A 26,571-nucleotide genomic window follows, 5' to 3' on the forward strand; every position below is an offset into this window, starting at 1 on the left:
CAATACCAACCTGGCGGGAATTCTGCTGGGCCCTCCGGAGCCCAGCAGTTCTCCAACAACAGAGATGTGGCTTACAGCTGATCTGTCACTCAGCTGCTAAAGACAAACAGTCCCTTTAAAGAGCTGTAGAGGAGGAACAACAGACCTTTGTGTTATTTTGAAGGAAGCGGTAAACTCCATATTCTCTGCAGGCAGAGCTTTCACCCAGGCTGTGTCTTGTAGCTCTATCACCATTTCCTCTTTAAGGCCTTCTTTTTCTCCAGTTTAAAAGGGAAAGCATTGGAAGCTCCTGGGCTTGTATTGGGGGGGGGGGGAGAGAATCATAGAATCATAGAGTTGGAAGGGGCCATATAGGCCATCTAGTCCAACCCCCTGCTCAACGCAGGATCAGCCTAAAGCATCCAAGAAAACTGTGTATCCAACCTTTGCTTGAAGACTGCCAGAGAGGGGGAGCTCACCACCTCCTTAGGCAGCCTATTCCACTGCTGAACTACTCTGACTGTGAAAAAAAAAATTCCTGATAAAAGAGAGAGAGAGAGAGAGAGAGAGAGAGAGAGAGAGAGAGAGAGATGCTGTGCCCCACCAAAGGAAATAGTCCAGGAAATCCCATCTACCTACAAAGGAGCTGCCAGTCAGTACTTTTATGTTTGCATGGGTCCTATACCATCCATAATTATACAATGGCAGCTTTTAAAGTCCTACAGGAGTCTGAAAGGTTTTATTTTATTTGAAACATCTCACAGCTGTCTTCCATTGAGAGCAGGATTTCTCAACCACGGTTTTGTGAAACCCTGGTGTTTCTTGATGGCCCTATTTTTTAACATTTGTAAAACATTTATTGGGTGATATATGGTCATGTTGACCTGCCCCCCCCCACCAATAGCCAATGATCAGCCTGTAGGGGGTGGGAAAGGGAGGGGCCTTGGGTGGCCCTTGTGCTTCCCAACCATATTCTGCATGATCCTGCCGCTTCTGGGGGTTCTCAAAGCCTGAAGAATGTTTCAGGGTTTCTCAATGGCAAAAAGTTGAGAAAGGCTGGTTTAGAGACATCATCTCCAATGTAATGTTGAATGGCTTGCCTGCAGAGGCAGCCTAGGAGTTTGGACCTCAGGAATTTAGGGGATGCCCCTATCAGGTCAATTTCACATGATCAGCTGCTGAAAACAGCAGAAGAAACTGGCTCTTTCCTTATCTGGAATTTGGACACTGACTATACTGCACTGAGTCTACAGAGTAAAACTGAAGTGAAAGTAATGATTTCAACAGTGCTAGCAAAAAATGTCCCACTTTATAGAAATGGAAACGGCAGAAGATTGGAAATGTGGACCTGAGTTGTGTTTTTTGTGCATGAGTGTGTGTGAGAGAGAAGAGAGCACTTTAGTTTGTTGACTGCCCCCCCCCTCCCATCAGTAATGGTGTTAGTTGCTAGTTTGTTATTTTAGTTAAGCTAAGTGATACACATAGGTGCTCAGGTACTGTTTTCTAAGTACTGAACATGTTTGTTTTTTATCAGCACATCACACAGAAACATGCTGGTGGTAGGATTAGAGTTAGAAAAACAATGCAAAAGAAAACAAGAACAGACATGAGCTATCAGATATGAAGCAGAAAATTTAATGTAGAAGGCAATGTGCTAAGGGTAGGATAAAATGTAAAACAAACATTGGGGTAGACTGCAATTCTGTTCCTTTCATAAATAAGCGTCCTCCTGAACCTTTCCTATAGTTCTATTCCCTTTATAAAAATGCCATCCTATTTTCACAATATGTGGAATGATAGGAGTGTGGGAACCTTCCTGGCCTCCTCAGGCAGGCCATTTATAAGAAGGGAGCCCTGATGTAGAATGCATGTCTTCATGGGCCTGGTGGCACCTTATGAAGGCTTTGCTGAGAGGAGTGAAAGGAGAGGCTGCCCTGCAGATTTATGGGTCTAGGGCCCTGAAGGGCTTTGTAGGCGATAGCCTGTCCCTCGAATTGAACCTGGTAACTCTTATGAAAAAGGCTTGAGGTGCTTAATAGGGAATAAAATAACATTAAGGAGCATTTTAAAACAGTAGTCAACATCATATTAAGCTCACCATTACATTCTGACATTAATACCACTGTAAAATACAATATCCGTGAACACCAGGGGAAAAACACACCTTTCTGTTACAGATTCAGGTAATATCCTGTAATTTTCCAATGCTTGGTGTATGACCTTTCAGTTCAATGTGTTTCTCATTTACTTTCCAGTTAAGGAACATGCAAATGTCTATCGGAAGAGATTTGTAACTATGTACTCTCTTTTTATGCCTGCTGTGCTTTGTGTATGACACTTTGCAGAGGAACAAGTTGTCTACCCCCAGGTGACAGAAGCCTCCCACCCCTCCTTGGCCAGACACCCAGTTACAAATTTCATTAACTCATCCATCCTATTTATTTCCAGCTTTTCTCCCCCAAGTGGCTTACATCAATCCTGAGTCCTCTGTTTATGTTCACAATAATCATGTGTGGTTGCTTAGGCTGAGAATGTGCCTCTGACCCAAGGCCACCTACCTAGCTTCCATGGTACAAGTAGGGAATGGAATCTGTGTCTCCCAGATTTAGTCTCATGCTCAAACCACTGCACCAAGCTGGCTCATTCACCCAGACCATCCTCTGACCCCCTTCCAGCAGCCTGCAAGGTGAGGGAGGGGACCTGGATAGTCAGCCAAGGCACATGAGAGCCCTCCCTCTTTGACATGTTCTTGGGAAGTCCTCAGGGGGAGTCACAGATCAGCTGGGGAGGCAGTGGGGCAGGGAAGGGTGTGGAGCTCCTGCTATGTGATCAGAACCAAGCAGGGAGACACAGTTGAGGTGCAGTGTAGACTTGATTGACCTGCAAACCAGCGGTGTGAAGAGTCCATTCACTTCCTCTCTGGCACCACAGGAAAGAGGATTCCCAGCATTACATGCATTTAAGTGGGATGACATTGGAAGTGGAACTTGAAAGGGCTGCCAGGTGCTAAGCTCCAAGAGGAGACCTGGAACAGCCCACTGAGCAGGGGGGAGAGGGCTTTGCTAGAGCCACAAGTCTCCCTGTTGAAACTGCAGAGGAAAGTAAAACAGAGATACGTTCAGTTGTGAGAAGCAGACACAACTGTCATTGGAGGGGGGGGCTTTACCACAAACTCCTCTTGAGGCACATACCTGACCTGTGTTGAAGCGCTCACATCAGCACCTGCAGCTAATGCTCAGTTTTCTGATTCTGCAAGGAAATGAGTTAAAGGGATAGCATGAAAAGCAGCCCTCAGCCAGCACCCAAGAGCAACAGAGTCTGCAGCATCCTAATGGGCATGTGCCAACACAAAAGTCAATTGGTTCCCTGAGCACTTCCCACCCCTTTAAGATGGTGCTGTGTGTGGCGTAGACCAGGGATAGTCAACCTGTGGTCCTCCAGCAAACGCTGGCAGGGGCTCATGGGAATTGTAGTCCATGAACATCTGGGGGACCACAGGTTGACTACCCCTGGTGTAGACAAGTGGGTGTAAGAGTCTTTAAAATATTTAAAAGCAGTCTGCTATCTTTCTCCATTACTATTGGGGGCCTTTTAGAGTTTGCCTTTTCAGTGTGAAATTATGAGAGTATGGCCAGGTTCCAAAGAACTGAAAAACTAACTCAACAAAGACCTCCCTCTAGCAGGCGGTTGTTAGCTCCAGGTTAGGAAATACCTAGAAATTTGGGGGGTGGAGCCAGAGAAGAGTGGGATTTGGTGAGGGGAGGGGAGTTTCTACCTTCCAAACCAGCCATTTTGTCTAGGTGGACAGATCTCTGTCACCTGGAGATCAATTGTAATCCCAGGAGGTCTTCAGCAACTTTACTCTGGCCACAGCTCCTCATGTCACATGGCAAAGCGTTTTTGAAAGGGGAGGGAAGCTTCATAAGCAGTTCTGAGATGACAGGGAGGCCAGCTGTTCAAAGAAAACAAATTCAGAAATCCCACTGGGCTGGTAGAAACCCCTTGTGGGAGCATAAGCAACCGTTTTTGCATCCCAGCTTACGTCATCCACTTGAGATACAGCGAGTTACGCATTATTAAATGCCAATTTCAGACATGTTTGCACTGATGCCAGCTGGCAAGGATTTTTTTTAAAGATGAATGTTACCATTTCCAGCCCTTGAGTACCGTTCTTCTGTCAGTAGTTCAATAGTTTGCAGTGAGAACTGTCATAAGATGTGGAAGAAAATGTAAAATAGAACAAAAGCAGATTTATTTATTGTGGGTTGTTCTCTTCTTTTACCAAACTTGGTGGTATGATTTATTTTAATATCAAAGTGTGTAAATAAATAACTCAGCAAAGCAAGAATTGCCAGGAGCATACATTTTCTTTCCGTAGAATTCATTTGTGTTGCATTCCGAACAAAGGTCTCTTAGGTGGGGTTACATTTTAACTTCTGAGCTACTATGCAACCAGCCCCCGGCAACATGGGATTAACTCGTAACTTTCTGAGGAGGTTCTGGTTTGTGAAAGCCTTGCCTAGGAGAATCAGTCATCTGAAGTAACAGTTGACCCCCTTTATCACCAGCTCTTCATTGAAACCACATTTCCTCTATGAAAGAGCATTTAAATAAGTAATAGAAGCCATTGTTTCTCCCGGTAAGATGGTGCTTTTGTAGTGCAGTTTTTCACTCTGGGCTGGTACCAAGTGGCATAGTCTCTTGTTAGATGGCTTTAAATGTTGAGTGAAAAGGGGAAATGATTTTCTTTTGGAAGGAGAGGCTGGTTTTTATCTATATGCTCATGAGGAAAAATATATTCTTTTTGTTATTTTTTATATTAATAATAGAAAGCAATAAACAATTTAAAAAGTTTTCATCATATTGGGTTTTAGTATTAAAAGGCAGAACTGGTCAGTTAAGAACTTACTAAATATTATTTAACACTTGCTGTTTTGAAAAGTCACAGGAAAATAGACAATTCAGCACATTTATCCTTATTAGACAATTGCTGGGATTTTATTAGCATTTCTTCAGGGTGTCTGTGTCGGTCAAAAAGAAGCAATTTATATATGAGAGAATATGTATGTATATATCTTATTACAGTTCCATTGAAAGATCATTGCATATAAAGTATTTTATGCAGCCTGAGGAGCTGAGAAAAAATGATTTTACAAACTAATGTGTTTCAACCTCCTATAACTCCCCCTACCCTGCATACAAAGACCATTTTGTACAATTCCTTTGCACAGGATCTAAGAACATAAGTAGAGCCTGCTGGACTAGACAATGGTCCATCTGGTCCAGTATAGTGTCCCTTATATTGGCCAACCAGATGCCCTAGAAGGCCAGACCAGCGAAGCACAGAGGCCAACCTGCTCCCCCCGTCCCGACCTTGATGCTGCCTCCTAACAATGGGTTTCAAAGCTTTGCTGTCTCTGGATATGGAGGGTCCCCTCAGCAATCATGGCCAATAGCCACTGATAGACGTCTCATTCATAATTCTGTCTACCCCTGTTAAAGCAGTCTATACTTTTGGCCATCATCACCTCAACTGGCAGTGAATTTCTCAGTTGAGTGAAGAACAACTTCCTCCTGTCTGTCCTAAAGCAATTTGCCAACAATTTCATCAGGTGCCTCTGAATTCTAGTATTAAAGGAGAGTAAGAACAAAGCTCCCTCTATTTGCTTTCTCTACCCCATGTATAATTTTATAAATGTCTAAAGAATTTTGAAGTGTTGAATCCATTTCAGCTACCCATCATGTCACCTGTTAGTCATCTTTTTTCTTGACTTGAAATTCCCAGTCTTTTTAGCCTTTTGTCCTAGGAAAGGGGCTCCCACACTGTGATCATATCCTTTGTACCTTTTCTTCCTTTGCAATGTCCTTTTTGAGATATGGTGATGGGAACTGCACAAAGTATTTCAAATTAATTATTTATTATTTTGATTTATATACCGCCACTTTTCCTAAGGCCAGACCATGAAAACCAGCATGGTGTAGTGGTTAAGAGTGGCAGCTTCCAAGTTCGATTCCCGTCTCCTACACATGGACCCAGCTGAGTGACCTTGGGCTAGCTACAATTCTCTCAGGGCTGTCTCACAGATCAGTTCTGTTAGAGCTCTCTCAGTCTCACAGGGTATCCGTTGTGGGGAGAAAGCGGAGCATACCATCATGCCTGAGGTTGAGGCCAGGAAATTAAAACCGAGGTAACACTGGCCTTCCTGCTCACAACGCAGCAATACACCTTCCACAAAAACACCAACTCGCCCAAACGAAATGGGTTCCCATTTATAAGGTCTTTAAGAAGGCAGTTTAATCATATAATTTTTTAATTTAATTAATGCATTTTAATTAAATCATTCAAAAACTGTTTTATCAGTGTGAAACCTAACTGTATTAACCAGTTGTTACCCACCCTGGGCCAACTAGGAAGGGCAGGCTATAAAAATAAAGTTGTTATTAATAAAAACCAACACGTCTTCTTTTACAAGAGTATGATAATGTTGGCTGTTTAATTTTCAATCCCTTTGCTTATCAAGTATGGAATTTGCCCTTTTTTTAAAACCACTGCTGCACACTAGAGTGACACTTTCATTAATATTTTCCACTATAACTCCAATATCTTTTAAATCCTCAGTCTCAAATAAGTCTACCTCAGATAAGGTTATCCAATGTACATAAGACACTGAACATTTCAGCAATGTATATATTCCTTAATGGGGGTTGTGCATTTAGAAACAATGTTTTTTTGTAATAGCAGTGCTGTTCCTTTGAAAGTCTTCCTCCCAATGACGTGTATCTGGAAAATATAGAAATAACAAGATAAAGGGTACTTGTGATGGTTCCTTTACAGGCTTCCTCCAGGCTAAGGGAGTCTCTACCTCTGGATATGCAGTTAGCTTGATAGTTCTTTGTCCAGTTAGTGCAGCCTGTTCCACTCTGTCTTTCATACTAGTTGGCTACTCCTGTTTGAATAACGGAGGTCTGCCAAAATGTGGAAGATGTTCTTTGCTATTTTTAGCTGTGGGTTTTTTTTTAAATTACTGATTTTATATTTTAGCATTCAGCATATTCCAACACATCATCCAGCCTTAGGCCATGTATTAATTCTGTATCCTTGGCAAGATGAGAGTCCAGGTTGAGGAAAAGAGCCCATCTATTTGGAGCTCTTTGTAGTCCCAGTAAGATCGCCTCTCTGTTCTATTTAGCCATTACTGACTCTGGTTGGGTTCACTTGATTGAGTCTTTGAGGTGGAGATTTTACCAAAAACTTTATACTCCCTCCAGTTCTGAGTTCCCCCGGGTGCTTCAGCAATTCTTGATAATTGAAGTACAACAGCCTAACCCAAAGGACATTACAATTCAGAGTCCCAGTTCTAGGCGATGACATTTTTTTTCAGTTTTCTTTCATATGGTTCCTCCAGCCACACCTAAATTTCTTCATCTTCTCAGAGGAAGTGCTCCCTTTGCTCCCGTTCAGAGTGAGGAGGTAGTCAAACTGCGGCCCTCCAGATGTCCATGGACTACAATTCCCATGAGCCCCTGCCAGAAAATGCTGGCAGGGGCTCATGGGAATTATAGTCTGTGGGCATCTGGAGGGCTGCAGTTTGACTACCCCTCATATAGAGACTGTTAAATTTAAACTTCAGATCCTGAGGAGGGGGTTTCATTTTAGGACACTTGGTACTTGGAAGGGAGACCACAAAGGAAGACTGGGGCTGCTGGGCAGAGGGAGGCAAGGGAAAATCACCACTCTTCACTTGTGGCCTGAAAATCCCATAAGGTAGAACTTCACGCGGTTGCCAAGAGTCATAACTCAACAGCATATTGTGCTTATGCACATTATAAAATAGGTGAAATGGATTCAGTATTCCAGACTCCTTACTAGGGCCCATTATGCACGGCCGCCGAAACGGCGATTTCGGGTCACATGGAAAACGCGGAGGGGGAAGACGCGAAGCACACTGGTTATGCACGGGATGGGGCGCGACGGCAGCAAAACCCAGAATAACCGATTATGCACGCAGCAATCCCGGCGCCGTTTCTGGTTGCGCCCCGGTCACCCGGAAGCTGCGCTTTCTTCCGTGTTTCGCTAACGCGGCTTTTTCGTCGGCATGCACCGAAGCTGCGGCCGGTTGCAGCCAGCTCTGTGCGTTATCAGTGATTTTAGTCACCGCCATTCCACCCCGAATGTGCGTTATTCCCCCCGTGCATAATGGGTCTAAAACAGTCTCCGAATAGCTTATTGAAGCAATGGTTTTCTTGCAGCCATTATGCTTTTGACATGTTAATGGGTAACTGTTAAAGATACAGCCTGTCATATAACAGAAATAGATTCATCAACCCAAAATTCTTTAGAAGAACCTATTTGGCATTTTTTAAATTCAAAAATGTCCAAACTTTCTGGCAGATACATTTCCCCCCCAGTTGCTTAGTAGAACATATTTCCAAGGCATGTGTTGCAGTGTCCTGGTGTCTTTTCTCCAGAAATGGCCACAACAGGTGAACCAGCTTAAGTTAGTAATGAGGCTTTCCCACCATCTCTGGAACCTGCTTATACATGGACAGTGAAGGATCTGGCAGTCTCACTGGCAGTGAAGGATCTGGCAGTGGGTGACCTTTCAGGGCAAGGCATCCTTGTACAGAACATTGCATACCTATTCCTGAATCATCTTTTAATCCACAAAGCTTCCATTTTAGCTGGATTGTTAGTTTTCTTTGACCACATTAATATCTTCATTCATTGTAGGTAGTGGTATAGGGTTTCTATTGTTTCTGTGGAATTAAATGGAATGGGTATTTTGAACTGTACTGATGACACTTCAGTCCAAATCTCTCCCATTGCTTTCATGTGGTTCATGGGAAACAAGCCCTACGGTGTGGCGTAGCCAATGGCCAAGCCACAGAGCAGTAATCTTCAAACCCTGCCGCCTTCAACCTGCTTGCAAGGAAGAAAGGGAGCCACTGCAGGGCAATAGCTTCTAAACCCATCATGGCAGGTCAGAAAGATACTATGATCAATGGTATTGAAAAGTCACAGAGGTCCAGGAGGTCCAGCAGGAACCTCCCTCTTGTGGGCTGCTTGATGTAGATACTGTAAGAAGGGTGACCAGGATATTTTCAAAGCTGTATCCAGGCTGGAAGCCAGATTGAAAGAATCCAGATAATTCATTTTGCCCAGAAACCCTGGGTGGATATCAAGACCTTTTATTACCGAACACAGATATTGGTGAAACCAAATGATTGATCCACAAGACTTTTATATTCTCCCTTGCTTTAGTAGGTGGCCCAAGAAGGCAGGAAGCAGCATTGTTCTGATCTTGTGGCTCCTTTGAGAAATTGGGCCCCACTCTCATGCTAAAATAGAGAGCTTGCTGAGGAGTAGTGGTGGTCAAGCCCAAATATCACTTTATGTAGGGGAGCCTGCAGCTGACCTACCTCATACTGCCTGAACGAGATCCTTTATGATGCACAGTGCAGATTCTGTGTACATATGCATGCACACATGCTCACACATCTGCACACTCATTCTCAAATAATGAGACAAGAATACCCTGGGAAAAGTGAGAGACCATTTGTGTAGGGTCTCTTGAAGAGAAAGAAGATTGAGGTTAAGTTGATGGCTGGTGAGATGGGGGGGGGGGGCGGTGTCAGCTCTTCTTTTCTAGGTACTTGAGGTGAAAGCCTTTGTCTGGCCCTGAGTAAGTTTTTGCTTCCCAGTCAGTGAGTGTGTCAACTCTCATTTGTTTTTACAGTAAGGACACCTCAGGAATGCAAAGGCCTTGGGAGAACAAGCCTGATTCAGTGTGATAGTGCCAAATGGTTTGCTGGAGATAGCAATCGCTGAATTGCAAGCATATCTTTAGCGGTTGTTACAAAGTGAGTGTAGCTGGTCGTGTACTGAAAATGAGTTATGGAGCTTTTTATCTGATAACACAGCTCCTGCATGAGTCACAGACCACTGGAAATTTACCATCTCCCATGTGGCTGGCTTGAAGTGTGCTGAAGTCCTCGAGACAGTGCTGCAGTAGACGTTACATTTACAGGGCAGTAGGCTCATTCTTACTGCATATCTCACACATACAGCTGTCTTTAGAGAATTGTGGTGTGAGTGGACAAAAATTGGATTTACATAGTGCTGATGGATTGGTCTGTGTATCATGAAACAGTTTCCCTCCTCCTGCTCAGAACAAGCCTGTGCGTAGCACTGAACTGGCTGGCCTTTGTTATGAAGATACCCGTCCTCCCCTATTGGAGCAGGTTTCAGAGTTTAATTAAAACTAATAAATAATCTAGCGTATGCTAGTGGATAGGTATTCTGGTAACTTGGGTAGGGTTGCCAAACTCTGGTGGGGACTAGAGATCTCCAAGAATTACAAGTGATCTCTGGAGATCAGTTCCCCTGACAAACTTTGGAGGGTGGAGTTTGTAGCAGAATACCCTGCCAGGGCCTTCATCGGCCTTTACCCCTAAAGTCGCCAGGAATTTCCCACCCCAGAGCTGGTAGCCTCAAACCTAGGCTGGGAAACCAAGAATTATGGACTATCAGAACCATGGGGTGGAGGAATACTTTCGATTTGGAGATAGTTCGTTTGCTCTTTGAGTTCTTGCCTGCAGCTAAAAACTCAAATTTGCTCCTGTTTGAAAGTTGACATAAAGTAAAAATGTCATTAAAAGCTATTAGTTGTCGAATTTGGAGCAAATAATTGACTTCATCAACTGTTTATGCCTTTTCTACTCCTCTCAAGCAAGGCTGAAAACTTTGCAAAAAAAAAACATCTCTTTAATTTGGGGAGGGGGTGCATACAACTCATTAGAGACTATTTCTTCCATTCACTCAGGTAAGGGAAGGGGCTGTGTTTGGGAAGATTCTTGGGGTTGGGAGGTGGGATAAAGCATACTTCCTACAAGATTTTCAGGGTTTCAAACCATTTTCAGGGTTTGCTGTCAAGGACAATTTATCACCCAGGGTTTCTAGACAACAGGGTTTTTTTAAAGGAACAGTGGCTGGTGAAGATAGCAAAGCAATCAAGTCGTCTTGGTGCCTAAGAACCTCCCCTTTTGACACTAGAAGGAGCAAAGGCCTCAGTGACTTAAGGCCTCAGAGAGTTGGTTAGGAAGTAGGGGAAAGGAGTAGCTTGGCACATTAACCTTGTAAAGTCGTCTGTGGTTAGAATTTCCAACTGGGGAAGGATGTGGCCGGGAAGGGCTTAAAGGATTTGAATCGGGCTCCCTCCAGCTGTGCAGTCATCTTGGTTGGCAGAGGAGGACTGGAGTCAAAAAGTTGCCTTATCTCATCATCCGGACACCCAATAGCAAAATGCAGATGAGTAGGCACAAGGAAGTGCTAAAATCAGATTGGTGTAGTAGTTAGGAGTGCTGCCTTCTAATCTGGAATGCCGGGTTCGATTCTGCACTCCCCCACATGCAACCAGCTGGGTGACCTTGGGCTCGCCACAGCACTGATAAAACTGCTCTGACCGAACAGTGATATCAGGGCTCTCTCAGCCTCACCCACCCCACAGGGTGTCTGTTGTGGGGAGAGGAATGGGAAGGCGACTGTAAGCCGCTTTGAGCCTCCTTCGGGTAGGGAAGAGCGGCGTATAAGAACCAACTCTTCTTCTTCTGGTGAGCCAGGCTTGATTCCGCACTCCCCCGCATGCAACCAGCTGGGTGACCTTGGGCTCACCACAGCACTGATAAAGCTGTTCTGAGCGAGCAGTAATATCAGGGCTCTCTCAGCCTCACCTACCTCACAGGGTGTCTGTTGTGGGGAGAGGAAAGGGGAGGCGATTGTAAGTGCTTTGAGACTCCTTCGGGTAGAGAAAAGCAGCATATAAGAACCATCTCTTCTTCTAAATGTTGTAGCCACACTGAAATATACACTCTCCAATTATATTTTTAGCAGAACTCTTCATTTTGGGGTAGTGAGACTTCCTGAATTCTGTTTCAGAATCATTTCATAGCGTGCTCTGGAATGCATCTTTTCTTAGATGATATTTCCACTTCCCTGTTTTGTTTGCTTCGCTTTGAATTTTGCCCTTGACTCTCAGTTTCGGGAGCCCTGCAGCCAAGGAGACAAAGAGTAAGGTGGGATTCTTGTAAGATGTTTAATTCTGGCTTGCACAACTATGTCAATTCCCTGGTAACTGGAAGGCCAGAAGTGTTGCAATGACACCAGGCCCAGTGCTGCACAAAATGCCTGTCAAGTAACTGTGTGTTCTGTTCTTAGGTGATGTGATAAGGAAGCTACCAAGGCTATTCATGCCTAAAAGAAAATTAAGAGCAGGAAGCAAAGGATTTGTGTGATAACATTTTGGAGGAAAGTGGAGTTAGATGGTTGCATAATCTGGGCTACGTTCTGTGGAATGTCCAGAATTCAGCTCTCTTATTGCAAAATTACCCCCTAGAGCCTGACTATTTTACAGTATTGAGTAGCAATTTGGTATCCACTTTTATTTTTTTTCCCCATAGAGGGAACTGAGCAGGTCAGTAGGAGCATCATTAATTCAGAGGGGAGCAGGGCTTAGTTAGGTAGAAAACAAAATTTGAGTCCAGTGGCACCTTTAAGACTAACAAAGTTTTATTCAAGGGTGCAGGCACACTTCTTTCAGTAGAAAGACAGATGAGAGAAGCCTAGAAAGCCAATCTAGTATGAAGAGTTAATTTCTCTTGCGCGTTCGTACTGAGAACTCACTTTGTTCACCTACATCAGAAAAAAAATCTAGCATGAAATCACCTTGTCCTTCAATGCTGAAATAAATCAGTTTCTTCCCTCAGGTGCTGTTACTTTTGGCTGGCCAGTGCCTGCGCAAGGCTCCCATGGGTGCCGTTCTCAACTTTGTGGAGCAAGAGTAAGCCACCTGCTGTTTGCTGGCAGTTCTTCTATGGCGTATTCTGTGCCCAGCCAAGCAATTTTTACTGTTTGAAAGTCCTTCTACCTTATATTTGTAAATTCCACTGTGCTTAGCATCCACATAATGGCAAATATAAAAAATACGCCAATAGTTTTGGTTTTTTTAAGTGTCATAATTTTTCTGGTCTCAGATGTTTCACAATATGTTGGTGAAGAAAGTGCAAATCATCTCTGAAAACTAAACCAGAGGTAGTCAACCTGTGGTCTTCCAGATGTCCATGGACTACAATTCCCATGAGCCCCGTGCCAGCAAACCACAGGTTGACTACTTCTGAACTAAACCATCTAATCCCATTGTTAGTATCCAGCTGTGTTTTCAAAGGAGCTCTGCTACTTAGGAAGAAGGGCTTCGGTTGCCACATATTTCAGGAATCTGTCTTTGACTGAAGGTGCTTTTAAAAAATGACCTTATGAACTGAGTTATTTGTGTAAGGTCTGTGTATCTCATGAAACATCTTCATAATGCTGGGTACTAGTCCCTGACCAACCTTCCTCTTATAGAGGTGGTCTGGTAATTTCTATTTCATTGTCTGACAAAGTGTGCCCTGCACAACTTGAATCAAATGTTGTTGGTCTTAAAGGTGCCCATGGACTTAAATTTTGACCTGTTAAGTAAGTTAGGGCAAGAGCATGTGAACATCTCAGGTCACCTACTGAGTCTCCACAGAAGAGTGGGCATTCAACTTTGGCCTCTCACATCTAACCATTATACCACACTTCTGAATTTCATAAATATAACAAACAGTACACCACTTTTATAAGCTATGACTTTTGAGTTGAGAATGGAGTAAAATAAGTTAAATGCAAGAAAAGAAAGTAGGTAATCAATATATTTCTATTTCTCAGAATTTCTGTTTTTATACCAGGAGAAAAAATGTGTTTTTCCCCATGGTTTAAAAATTTCTGGACACGTTATATTTCTAAGTAGCCTCTCCTTTCAATAAGGGGATCCTTGAAGACCAAGAATGGTGCCATCTCCTGGAATCAAATATTAAGAGTGTAATACTTACCCAATTATAACTATCTGTTTATAAGGCTAGGTTTGTGTGCACATATATGCAGTCTTACTTTGAAAATGGTTTAAAGCTATTTTTCATCATTGGTGCTAAAAGCAGAAAGTTATCAACATAATGTAGAAAATTATACCAGTGGACAAGCCCAGGACTCTCAAAAGTTGGAAACACCTGTGTTTGAAATATTGGACAACAGGTCATAGTGATTAATAGTGATTAGGGGGTGTGGTCTATCAGTCCAACTTAGTGTCGTCAGTTTGCACACCTTTCAGTATGCAAAGGGCATGGGAGTGCATAATATTCCATAGAAAGGTACGAGATGGGTTCACAACACCATGCAAGATTTTGCTGGAGTTCATTCTGCCCTAGATGCTCGTCTTGATTTGTTTCCTTGTTATCTCTGACTTCTTGGCATTCATCGGTAGAGTCACCAGTGGAGTGGAAGATATTGTAAGATGAATGAGTTATTCAATCACAGCATGGGGAATTTGATCTACTGCAAAAATACTTTTGTCTTGATCATTTGAAGTTGTTGTGTTAACGTTCTTCCACTTGTACCATACTCATACCTTGTACAGACTTTCTTGTTTTCTTCCTTCCTCCCCTCATGTCATCCTCACATTCCCATAATTTAGGAGGTGAAAACCAAATGTATCTCTTGATTGAGTGTAGCAGCTTTTTTGGCCAGACCTATTCAGAAGTGTTGGTTCTTATATGCTGCTTTTCTCTACCCGAAGGAGTCTCAAAGCGGCTTACAATTGCCTTCCCTTTCCTCTCCCCACAGCAGACACCCCATGAGGTAGGTGAGGCTGAGAGAGCCCTGATATTACTGCTTTGTCAGAACAGTTTTATCAGCATTGTGGCGAGCCCAAGGTCACCCAGCTGGTTGCATGTGGGGGAAGAGTGGGGAATCAAACCTGGCTCACCAGATTAGAAGTCGGCGCTCCTAACCACTACACCAAGATGGCTCTCTCAGGCCCTCTATTAGACTGTACCCTAATCAACAGTACCTTTTAAAATTTTGCAGATATTGGTAGTATATGAGAGAAACAGAGACCTACAGTATATACCAGGAACCATCTGTTCACACGTTGATTGATTCCATAGTTGCAGTTAGTGTGGCTATAACATGCATTGCTATCCAGGCTTGATCCAGTGGCAGATGGTGTTCTGCTGTCTCATTGTTTGTCATGATACCATCAAACATGATTGCTCCTCAGTGTGGGAGAGGAAATAATTTCTTGTCCCCTTCTGGATATGACTATTTTCACTGAATTTCTGCTTGCATTTGCATCTGGCTTTGTGTAGATTTGATGGAATCCCCCTCCCTGAAGTAAAGCTTCCTTCCCCATTGCCAATTTTCAGCTGCTTAGCCATTACATTCACCTAAATTTTTTAATCTTTCCAGTTGCCAGTATTCAAATTGTTCAGTTAAGCGGCAGCAAGGTGGATCTGGTCTCCAAATAATTTCTGGACCACCAGTTATGATACTTCCAAGATTTTTCTGCAAGAACTTCTGCTTTTCCAAGTTTTTTTTCCTCTCAAATTGTTTCTAGCTCCATGCTGCTTTGGTTTATCCCCGTTTCTGCATACGTTTTTGTGCCTTTGAGACCATTATTATTATTTCAGCCTTCTTTCCCAGCTGGTTCTGGCATATGCAGAACTACTGCAAGTGTTTAAATTCACACATTTTCAGACTGGAATTTTATAGGGCAGAAATTCTACAGCCTTCCCCTCCTGGGCAAACTCCCATATAAGCAATGAATTTAGAAATGGGGAAGAGACAATAGCACATTCAAATGAACAGTATCTTCACTGCTGTCTGGGAGTTATCTTGTTGTGAGCAGGGACCTCCTATTGAGTTCTCCTTGCTTCCTCGGCCAGTATGCCTGGGCTGGGGATAGCATGAAAAGAGAAAGGAACAAGTAGTAAGGGTGTTGGCTGGGGAGAGGATAGAGACTATCTTGATGAACGTTCAAGAGCACCCATTGCTGATGTTTTGTTAGTGTCTCGGGCTTCCTGTGGGAGGCGCTAGAAACTATTACTATCATGAATCTCAGCTGCAAGGGCCACTCTTTAAGATAGTTGGGAGAATTCAGGTTTCTTTTGCAAAGAAAGGGGAGCAGCAGGAATGACCAGCACATAGCTAATTACCAAGTGAACCAGACAGTGAGAAAGCCACAAATACATGCAACTAGCCAGAAGTCCTTAATCCAGCCTGGGCGCCTAGTCCACCCAGAAGACATGTGCATGTTTTGAAGGTGACAACAGTGACTGCAGCTCATTTGATCTGTCTATAAAAATCAGCACAGAGACCATCAGCAGTATTAGAATTGTGGGGGTTTTTTTTTCAGATGAGAGCTCTGCTAAGATGAAACAAGCCAAAGGATGCAATGTAACAAGTTTTATCTTTTGTAGGTCCAGTACTTTTTCAATATCCTGGACAGCTAACTGGAGAATACAGAATTACAAAACACAAGCCACAGGATGGAAGATGTGTTTATTCATTTATTGTCCAATGTTTTAACCTGACTGAAATACAAGGTCAACAAGAGCACTGTACTCCTGGCTATTACACATGTTAGAACATAGAGTTTTGCACTTTAGACAACATTTAAACACCAGTTGATGGGTTAACTGCATTGCTTTTTCATAAAGTTCAAAATAAAGATTTATTTTCAAACATGTGGCTTTGGTTTATCTTTATACATTACACTTTCTTGCAGAAAAAATAAAATTGTACAACTGCATAAATATAAAATTCTTCCACCATGAAAATGGTTAAAACATTCAATAAAGACAGCACCACGGCATGTGATGCTTCTAGCAGGAAATGAAGACAATATACAAAGCAAAATAATTATTCCCATCACTGACTAATGTGACAGGCTGACTCAGGTCTCTCATACAACATACTGGAGGATGAGGGGAAAGAGAGAAAGACGGCATTCACTACAGAGCACAGTACACCATCACTTACTCTTTAGGTTTGCTTCAAACTCAAATTGCTCTTGTCACCACACTAAATAAAATCCTAAAACCACCAGGGAATGGGGGAAGCTCTAATAGAGTGCTGCTGAATAATCTCACATGTGGGCCATTTGCCTTTTAAAAATGAACAAAAATAATAGTTAAAAAGAACCATGCCAGTTTTAGTCCCACTGAGTATTTACACCTTGGACAGCAAATCTTTGCTCACAGAAAGTAGAAAACAGGTACAATAATACATGGCTTGAAAAATGACCAGAGTAATGCACCTATAGGACTGTACACTAAATAAAATTCACAAGGCAGCAATACTTAGGGGGCAGAAACACTGCTTACTACAAGTCAGTTATGGAATCATAATTTACAGTAGAAATGGGCATGTCCCAAGGCTCAATTTTGTTTTTGTCATTTACAGTAGAATAAATATCTTTGTTGCTATTGCTACACTTTTAAGTTTACATTCTAACCTAGTTAAATGCAGAAAGCTAGTGTAAAGCATATAGATTACGTGTAGGTCCCATATGTATGACAAGTTTTGTTCAAGACTAGTAGGTTTTGTCTTTTTTTAAACTTTTACATGGCTAAGAGGAAAAGAGAGAGAGAGAGAGAGAGAGAGCTATGCCTGTGATCAGCTTCTTTTAATGTCAAATTTCACATCAAAACGTCCCTGGAAACGGTCTTTGTCACTGTAGCCGATGTTCTCACCATAGGCCTTGCATTCGATACGTATCCCAGCGTCCTGGGTTAGGTTCATGAACTGCACTGCTATAAGGGGCTGGAGGTACTTGGGCTGAAGGAGCTTGCCATAATATGGGTAATATTGTAGAGGAAAGCCAGCATAGCCGCCCATGCCATAGTATTCCACAGTGCCAATTTTGCCAATATCTTCGTCTTTCTAAAGGAATGATAAAGGTAGGAAAAAATGATTGCATGCGCCATGTATTGCGAGCTGGCTTTCTACGTTTTCCTTTAAGCTTCACATTTTGCAGAAAAAACATAACTTTTCCATTGTATGGTCACTGCACTTATTCAGCTCCCTTGCCAGCACACCTTCATGGCTCCCAGTTGTGCAGCATTTTGCTGTAAGTCATGTCTCTACAGATTTTACTTGCCTTGTGGACCACTTGTTACATGCCACACAATGTGGTAATAGCTGCTAGCTTAGATGGCTTTTTAAAAATTATGCAGATTCACTTAGGATAGATCTATTGGTGCCTGTCTACTAAGATAGCTGGATGGTGATAACTGAACATATGGAACTGCCAAATACTGAATCAGACCCCTGGTCCATCAAGGGCAGCATTGTCTACTTATACTGGCAGTGAGACTCCAGGGTCTCAAGGAGAGGTTTTGCACATCCCCTACCACCTGAACCCTTTTAAGTTGAGATTCCAGGGATTAAACCTGGGACCTTCTGCACACAAAGCAGAGGCTCTACCTCTGAGCCACAGTCCCTGCTAGCAGAGCTTTCTCAATTACGACACACTAGCTGTGGAATGTTTTTAAGGTGCCAAGCTAATTTCTTAAACCTGACTGATTTCAGCCCATTTATGACTCATATGATCCTTGTTATTGGTGATAATTCTTTGTATTTTGTAGATGTTATGAAATGGTTGTTTCAAATCCTGTTGTGAGGCACCTTGGGCACCACATTTTGGGAAATGGGTATCAACAAATGTCCAGAAGCATTATCCCTCTGAATTCAGGACCAACAATAGAAGACTGTTTGTGCCTTGTTCATAAATTGTCCCACAGCATCTGCCCTGCCACTGCTCGAAACAGAATCCGGACTAGATGAACTTTTGGCTTCAACCTGTGGACCTCCTTTTGTGATCAGCACTGTACTCCTTCCAAATGTCACTGACAGCTAACAAAAAACTAAGGAAATGGAGCCACAATGCAAGTCTAGTATATGGTTTCAGCAAAGGCCTGGCAAATGTTGCTGCCTTCTAATCAGGAGGTATCTGAAATGGAGCCACTCTAAGATAGATGGTTTGAGCTATTATTCTCAAGCCAATCCCTGTGAAGCATGGACATTTTCCTGATTTAACTCCCCATGAAGGACAGTGATGCATGGTTGTCACCATTTTTGGTATCATCCTTCCATCACTAGAAAAACAAGCAACTAGATTTTCTCTCTTGGGTGTTGCTTGAAACTCTGCTTTTAGGGGGGAAAGACAACAGGTGTGGGCCTTTACAGGGTGATAATGTTTTCCTGGACAGACCATAAGCCAATATTTTAGTCCAATGTAAGCTTCTGTGGAGTAGATCCCACTGCTTCAGACAAAGGTTCAAAGATTCTTCAGTGGGGCAACAGACCACAAAAATCTTATCCTGGAATAAAACTATTAGTTTTTAAATAGCCACGAGAGTCCTATTTATTTTAACAGAGAGAGCAACCTACCTGGGAGACTCGGACAGAATTTCCTATAAAGGGGAATGCTGACTGCAAGACTGTGATGAACACAAGCGCACCACTTTCAATGGGCTGGCATCTGCCTAACTGTTGGTTCATTTTTCCAAAACGCAGATTGGAGGCATCAAGTGCACCAGGACACCCAGTTTGAAAGCAAAATTTTCCAGACCACAGAAGACAGAACTTGCTTTTCAAGCATGGGTGCTGCTGCTGTACTTGTTTCTTAATGAGGAGCTGAGGAAGGAGGGAATGAGAACCCCAAATCCTCAAGTAGATTCCCAGTTGTCTGATAACTGTGTACAGGCCTTTCCATGTAAAGGTAGAAAGTAAAAAGCCATTAAGATCTTGTAAGCACAGTCCACCGGTCAGTCCTAGAGGAGATCAACCCTGACTGCTCTTTAGAAGGCCAGATCCTGAAGATGAAACTCAAATACTTTGGCCACCTCATGAGAAGGAAGGACTCCCTGGAGAAGAGCCTAATGCTGGGAGCGATCGAGGGCAAAAGAAGAAGGGGACGACAGAGAATGAGGTGGCTGGATGGAGTCACTGAAGCAGTAGGTACAAACTTAAATGGACTCCGGGGAATGGTAGAGGACAGGAAGGCCTGGAGGATCATTGTCCATGGGGTCGCGATGGGTCGGACACGACTTCGCACATAACAACAACAACAACAAAGCACAGTCCAAGACTGCTTTCCCTCTCCAAAAGCTTGTCCTACTTTACCTTAGCAGCGCAGTGGATAGGAATGAGAAATGGCATGATTCTTCCTCTCATCTCCTCTGGGATGGAAGTATTTTTGGGAGGCTAAGAGGAAAAGAGGCACATGAGAACCTATTGAAAACACCTGAAAATCCTCCCTAATACATCATCACCATTTAAGAGATGTACACTCCCAAATCAATCCCCCAAAGCATTTTCAACCAACCCAGGTTTTTCTTTACACTATTCAAACTACAGAGCCTCTTGTGGCGCAGAGTGGTAAGGCAACAGAAATGTTGTCTGAAAGCTCTGGTCATGAGGCTGGGAGTTCAATCCCAGCAGCTGGCTCAAGGTTGACTCAGCCTTCCATCCTTCCAAGGTCGGTAAAATGAGTACCCAGCTTGCTTGCTGGGGGGTAAACAGTAATGACTGGGGAAGGACTGGCAAACCACCCCGTATTGAGTCTGCCATGAAAACGCTGGAGGGCATCACCCCAAGGGTCAGACATGACCCGGTGCTTGCACAGGGGATACCTTTACTCAAACTACATTTAATCACATAGCAGATAAGAGTGGATGGGAAGGGGAGAATGACACTCTAATGACTAACCGACTCGGAAATCATATTCTCTGAAACAGCATAGGCATGATTTTCACTCAATGCCATTCCCAGGTGTCAGAAAGTAGGAATAGCCGAGGTAACACAATCTCATTTCATTTTAGGAATTTAGGTTTATAAATATTCAACTGACTGGTGGCAAACAAGTGTTGCATGTCTCTAATCTAGGGAAGTGGGTTTGGTTCCCTACTCCTCCACATGCAGCCTGCCGGGTGACTTTGAGCCAGTCACAGTTCTCTCAGAGCTCTCTCAGCCTTATCTGTTGTGTCTGTTCATGGAGAAAGAAGGGTAAGGTTATTGTAAGCCACTTTGAGACTTCTTTGGGTAGTAAAAAGCAAGGGAGGGGGGATCCAGCTCTTCTTTTTCCTCTTCCTTCAGGCAAACAGGCGTGGAAGTATAACCAAAGCCAGCCACCTATCTTCTAGGCCTATACACTGACTTAGATGGAACGAGCAGATGGGCAAATCTCACATAGTTTCTACTTGAATGAGGCAGATAACATCTTTGTATCTTGTCTTATGCTTCAGCATTCAACTGAGACAAAACACTGTTCTAACTCTCCAGCACCAGTGGCCCTTCGACCCTCTCTCCCAATAAAGCAAACTGCGGCTGTCACATAAGCACATGAAACAGCCTTCTACTGAGTCAGACCATGGTCATTCAAGGTTCACCTAGACTGGGTCTCAGGTGGAAGTCCTTTACATCATCTACTACCTGATTCTTTTTTAAAAATGGAGATACTGGGGATTAAACCTGGGGCCTCTTATGCTAGAGCTATCTGCTTTGCATGCAGAAGGTCCCAAGCTCAATCACCAGAATTTAAAGAAAAAATATCAATCCCCAGAATTTCCATTTTTTAAAAAAGAAAGTTCAGTTAGTAGGTGATGTGACAGACCCTGGAGAGATGTGTCAGTGAGTACTGACTTGGAGGGTCCAAGCGTCTGATTCAGTATAAGGCAACTTCATGGGTTTGCATAAAGCAGATGCTCAACCAATAAGCCACAGCTTCTCCATATACAATTATCTGCCTACTGTTCATGGAGCTTTATGCTCTCAGGGAACAAGCTTGCCAACCTGGAGAAGCTGAGAGAAACAGAGATATGTGAATGAGACTTTCAGGGATTTGTTAGAACTGTCCCACTCCCGTGCTGTTAGCTCCTCTGCTCTCATTTATTTTATTTATTTGTCAGATTTTTATCCCGCCACTCCCCGAAGGCTCGTGGCGGGTTACAGAAAAAATACATAAAAATGCCAATAAAATAAGTTACATCACATAGATTAAACCTCAAGATGGTCGTGACAAAACCAATTAAAAGAGCACCCCCCCATCTCCAGAGTAGATATAGGGGGATGACATAAGCTGCCAGAGATGGTTTCAAGGGGGGTCAGATCTTCCTGGATGCGCTGGCCTCAACCAAAGACCTGGCAGAAGAGCTCCGTCTTGCAGGCCCTGCGGAAAGGTGTCATGGAGACTGAGGTTTTCTATGTTGGAGGAGATCAGGCTATGGAAGGTGAGAACACCTCCAGTGTTTAGTGAGAACTGTAGAAGCCCAAGTATTGTGGCTCCTCCCATTGTGGCTAATCCCAAGAGTGTCTAGAAATGCAAACTGCTTGAACATGGGCTCACCTGCTCTTTAGTACAACAGCTGCCTATTCACCACTAGTCCCCCTATTTCCTGTCATTTCCAGGCAGTTACAGGAAAAAAACATTTACTGTTCTCTGCCCTGGGAAATGCCTCTTAGGAAGGCCTTGAAGCAGCCATTATATAAAAGTAACCCAAGAATGAGATCAGGAGCTCTTGCAAGCAAAGACTGAAGGGTCCTTCATACAGGGCCACCCTACCACCTCCCAGCATTGCCTCATCCCAGTTGCCCCACTAGCAAAGAGAAGCAGTAGTTACCTTGGGTTTGAATCCCAGGACTCTGTTGAGCTTGATGACGACGCACGGCTTCCCATCTTTGTAACCGTAAGTACTATCGTTCAATCCAGAGCAGTTCTCTAACCAGGCACGGTTGAACCTGCACGATTTCTTTGTGCCTGCACTCTCGTCATATTTCCCTCTCTCTATGTAATCACTTGGGACAGCTGCATGGGTGGGGGACAGCAGGGGGGAGGGAAAAGAGGGGTGGGAGGAATCATTTACATGCATTGTTGGTCAACCTTGCACAGAATTTCATTCAAGTGCTCAGGGTCAGAGACAAGGGAGGGGGCTGTCCTCTGCTTTCATTCATGGAACAGTGTCTAATTGTCACCAAATGAATGAGAGGACACCATTGGGAGGCTCAGTATGAAAATGAATATCAGCTTGCTTCTTTCTTTAGAAACCTGCAGTCAGACTACTAGTTAGCAGAAGGTGCACCCATCACCTCTTAAGGTGCTGCTGACGAGTGGCAACCCGACAGGGTTATCAAGGCAAGAGAGGAACAGAGGTGGTTTGCCACAGTCTGCTTCTGCATGGCAACCCTGGGCTTCCTTGGGCTTCCCATCCCACCCTGAGCTTCCCATCCAAATACTAACCAAGGCCAATGCTGCTTAGCTCCCAAGTGTGGGCTATCCTGGAAAATCCAGGTCAGGGCAATCAGATAACCAGCTGGCATTAGCTACAGGGAATATACATTGATGGCTTTAGAGGAAGGACACAGGTTACTACTAGGGTTGGGCGCTCTGGCGTCCGAAGCAGCCATTTGCGCCCGAAGCAGCCAGCGGCACAGCGCTGGCTGCTTCGGGCGCAAACGGCTGCTTCGGACACCAAAGCACCCAACCCTAGACTACTTGGTTAGCTCTTACCTTGACAGTAAGGCACATTCCAAGCCAGATCACCTGGCTCCCATTTAGAACTTCTACTTCAGTGGCTTTGCTCGGTGTGGTAGAACAAAAGCTCTGTCCTGCTGCCATTCTCCCCTGTGCTTTCCCTATGCACAGAGCTTCTGCCAGGCATTCACTGAAGCTGCTGTCCCACTTATTCAACAGCAGCATCAAATTATGACCACACGTCCCCAAAGGTAAAGAGCCAGCTTGGTGTAGTGGTGAAGAGCAGTGGCTCTTCTGGAGAATCAGGTTTGATCCCCCCCTCCCCATTCCTTCACACGCAGCCAGCTTTGTGACCGTGGGCCTCTCTCAGCCCCACCTACCTGACAGGGTGTCTGTTGTGGGGAGAGGGAGGGAAGGTGATCGTAAACCACATTAAGACTCCTTCAGGTAATAAAAACAACATACAAAAAACCAGCTCCCAAGAACTGTCTTCTAGATTTGAAATCAGGAGGTGTTTATTCAGTGTGTACCATTTTCAGTGGGTGAGTCTGGCTTCTCTGAGCTGCCACAAGTCACTTTATGAGGATCCCTCTGGCAGGACTTTATCCCAAGGGTATTTGGGGAACTACATCAGAGAGAGCTCTTTGCTTTTGATAGCCATACTAAGGCATTTCAGCGAGATTGAAGGACAGCAAGACTTTTCCCCATTTTAGGAACAGGATACAGCTATAAAAGCTTTTTAAGTACCTGAGGAATATTTGTCAGTCCTGAAAAGGAAGGCAAACATCAGTCATATATCCAGACTAAAACATGGACCCAAGACAATTATGCTTCCACTTTTTCCCTACTAAGTTGAAATACTTGCAATATTACAAGGATCAGTACAGGGGGTGGGGTTTCGCTGGTAGAGTCTGTCAGCAGTTTTCCCCCCTTCTGTTTGGCAGCACAACATTGTAACAGCCAGTTATTCTAGGAGGTAAAAAGTGGGGTTCAAGTGAAGAAGACTCCCACTAAATATGTTTAAAGCTACCTCCATGGTGGCTTCAAGAGATAAACAATGACTGAAGCAAGCAGTGTGCCCATGCTCATGTCAAGGTATGTGACAGAGATTCGCTTCTCCTCTCTAGGGAGCCAGCAAAGGATTATCAGGCCAAAATGGGGAACTGGGCCAAGACTAACATTAATTTGTAGGCACTATATACAAATCAAGCTGGATTTACTCACTTGAACAAGAATCAAAATCCGTATCTGTCTCTTTCTGATTTTCCATATCATAACGCTTCAGGAAGTTGTCCAGTGCCCTGGTGTATTTCTCATATGTTGTGGGGTTACCAGGATCGAAGGAAATTTCCATTTTAAGTACCTGAGGAATATTTGTCAGTCCTGAAAAGGAAGGCAAACATCAGTCATATATCCAGACTAAAACATGGATCCAAGACAATTATGCTTCCACTTTTTTCCTACTAAGTTGAAACATTTGCAATATTACAAGGACACAGAAATGATGGCTTATATGACTGTGTCTTTGCTCTACAGTGTGAAGGTTCTGGCACCTTGGAAAAAACTCAGTGAAACTCATGAATTACAACCTGGCTGCCAGTTGGTTGCCTTGATCATCATGCCTGCTGGATCAGGCCAGTGGTCCATCTAATCCAGCATCCTGACTCACAGTTGCCGACCAGTTCCTCTGGAGGGCCAACAACAAGGCATAGAGGCCAAGGCCTGATGTTGCCTCCTGGTCCTGGGATTCAGAGGCCCATTGTCCCTCAGGTCACCATGTCTAGCAGTTATTATTATTATTATTATTATTATTATTATTATTATTATTATTATTATTATTATTATTATTTTATTTATATCCCGCCTCCCCCCGAAGGCTCGAGGTGGCTCACATAAAAACCCCTCCCATAAAATCCATAACAATCACATAGAATTACAATAACCAATTCAACAAAACAATTCAATTAATGATAGACAGTTAATGATAGACCTGTCCTCCATGAATCTGCCTAGCCCTTTGGGTCCCAGTAAGAGTTGAGATGAGGCTCCTTTGCCGTTCTATCATATTATTATTGCTGTTATCATGTTGGGGTTATTGGTGTTGCACTGTTATTGCTGTTGTCACATGTTACCTATCTGTTTTCTGTTCCCTGTAAACTGCCCTGAGCCTTCGGGGGAGGGCGGTATATAAATAAAGAAATAATCTAACTAACCCCCTTTTAAGGCTGTTTATTCCTGTGACCATCACTACATCCTCTAGCAGTGAATTCTACATTTTAATCAATATCTGTGTATAATAATATTTCTCTTTGTCCATCCTGAACCTACTGCCCATCAGTTTCATTGAATACCCTCAAGTTTTAGTAATGTATGGAGATTAGAATCCATGTCTCCCCAGTCCAACATTGTAACCATTGGCTTGGATGATGTAAGAAACACAAAAAGGGAAGCAGAAAGAAAACTGCAAGGTGGAGCTGTATGTTTCGGAATGCAAAGCATTTCCAGTGATGGTGTGTACCTTGTAATAAAAGGAAGGGGGGTATATTTGCTTGGACAGCTCTGGTCAGAAGGCATGCTAGCCCCTCAGGCCACTGCTGACTATCTGCTGTCTCCTTCCCGCCCATTTTTTGGCCTCTGTAGCTCAGTGATAAAAATTAGCCTGGCTAGAGAAGGAGAGAGACCAGGGAAACATGTTTATTTATTTATTTTTTTATTGCTTTAGTATGCTTAGGGCTGATCCTGCGTTGAGCAGGGGGTTGGACTAGATGGCCTGTATGGTCCCTTCCAACTCTATGATTCTATGATTCTATATCTCCCTTCCCTACAGCTCTGGGCAGTTTACAGAAAACATTTAAGAACATTTACATGGAACAGTATCAGTATCAATATAACAATATAACAACAATAACATACCAACTAGAACAGGTTGTGGGAAATAATCAGTAGAAGGGATAGACCGCTACCAGTCCATGATTCTCTCCCTAAATTCTGGTTACTTAGCAAGCATTTTATTGGGAAACTCATCTGGGGCCATAATGCATCCTTTCACCAGTGCCACCCAGCCAAAGGAGTTTACACTGTGCTTTCTGGCACTAGATCTTTCCATCAGAGCTGTTTTCCTGCACCACTGAGGGGGACACATTAGGGAATTCTGAGAGACAGGGAGACCAGGGAAATCAAAACATAGGTTGCAGAACCCTGGGTTTCA

The 26,571-nt window shown here is 43.5% G+C and overlaps 2 protein-coding genes across 5 annotated transcripts in view; one reads left to right on the forward strand and one right to left on the reverse strand.

Moving 5' to 3' along the window:
- Positions 1-16,577, forward strand: part of NME7 (NME/NM23 family member 7) — an 84,932-nt gene extending 68,355 nt beyond the window's left edge. For all 4 annotated transcript variants that reach the window (XM_077342024.1, XM_077342026.1, XM_077342025.1 and 1 more), the window contains exon 12: positions 16,309-16,577. In XM_077342024.1, coding sequence (XP_077198139.1) covers positions 16,309-16,341 — 33 coding nt within the window. In that variant the 3' untranslated portion in view covers positions 16,342-16,577. The remainder of the gene's footprint in view (positions 1-16,308) is intronic.
- ATP1B1 (ATPase Na+/K+ transporting subunit beta 1) overlaps positions 16,374-26,571 on the reverse strand; it is a 32,476-nt gene continuing 22,278 nt past the window's right edge. Inside the window, exons 3-6 of the mRNA XM_077342027.1 lie at positions 24,588-24,746; positions 22,513-22,697; positions 20,018-20,098; positions 16,374-17,773 (exon numbers count right to left, since the gene is read on the reverse strand). Of these exons, the coding sequence (XP_077198142.1) occupies positions 17,507-17,773; positions 20,018-20,098; positions 22,513-22,697; positions 24,588-24,746 (692 nt within the window). The 3' untranslated portion in view covers positions 16,374-17,506. The remainder of the gene's footprint in view (positions 17,774-20,017; positions 20,099-22,512; positions 22,698-24,587; positions 24,747-26,571) is intronic.

The sequence above is a fragment of the Paroedura picta genome, chromosome 6 (genome assembly GCF_049243985.1).
Source record: "Paroedura picta isolate Pp20150507F chromosome 6, Ppicta_v3.0, whole genome shotgun sequence".
Lineage (NCBI taxonomy): Eukaryota > Metazoa > Chordata > Lepidosauria > Squamata > Gekkonidae > Paroedura > Paroedura picta.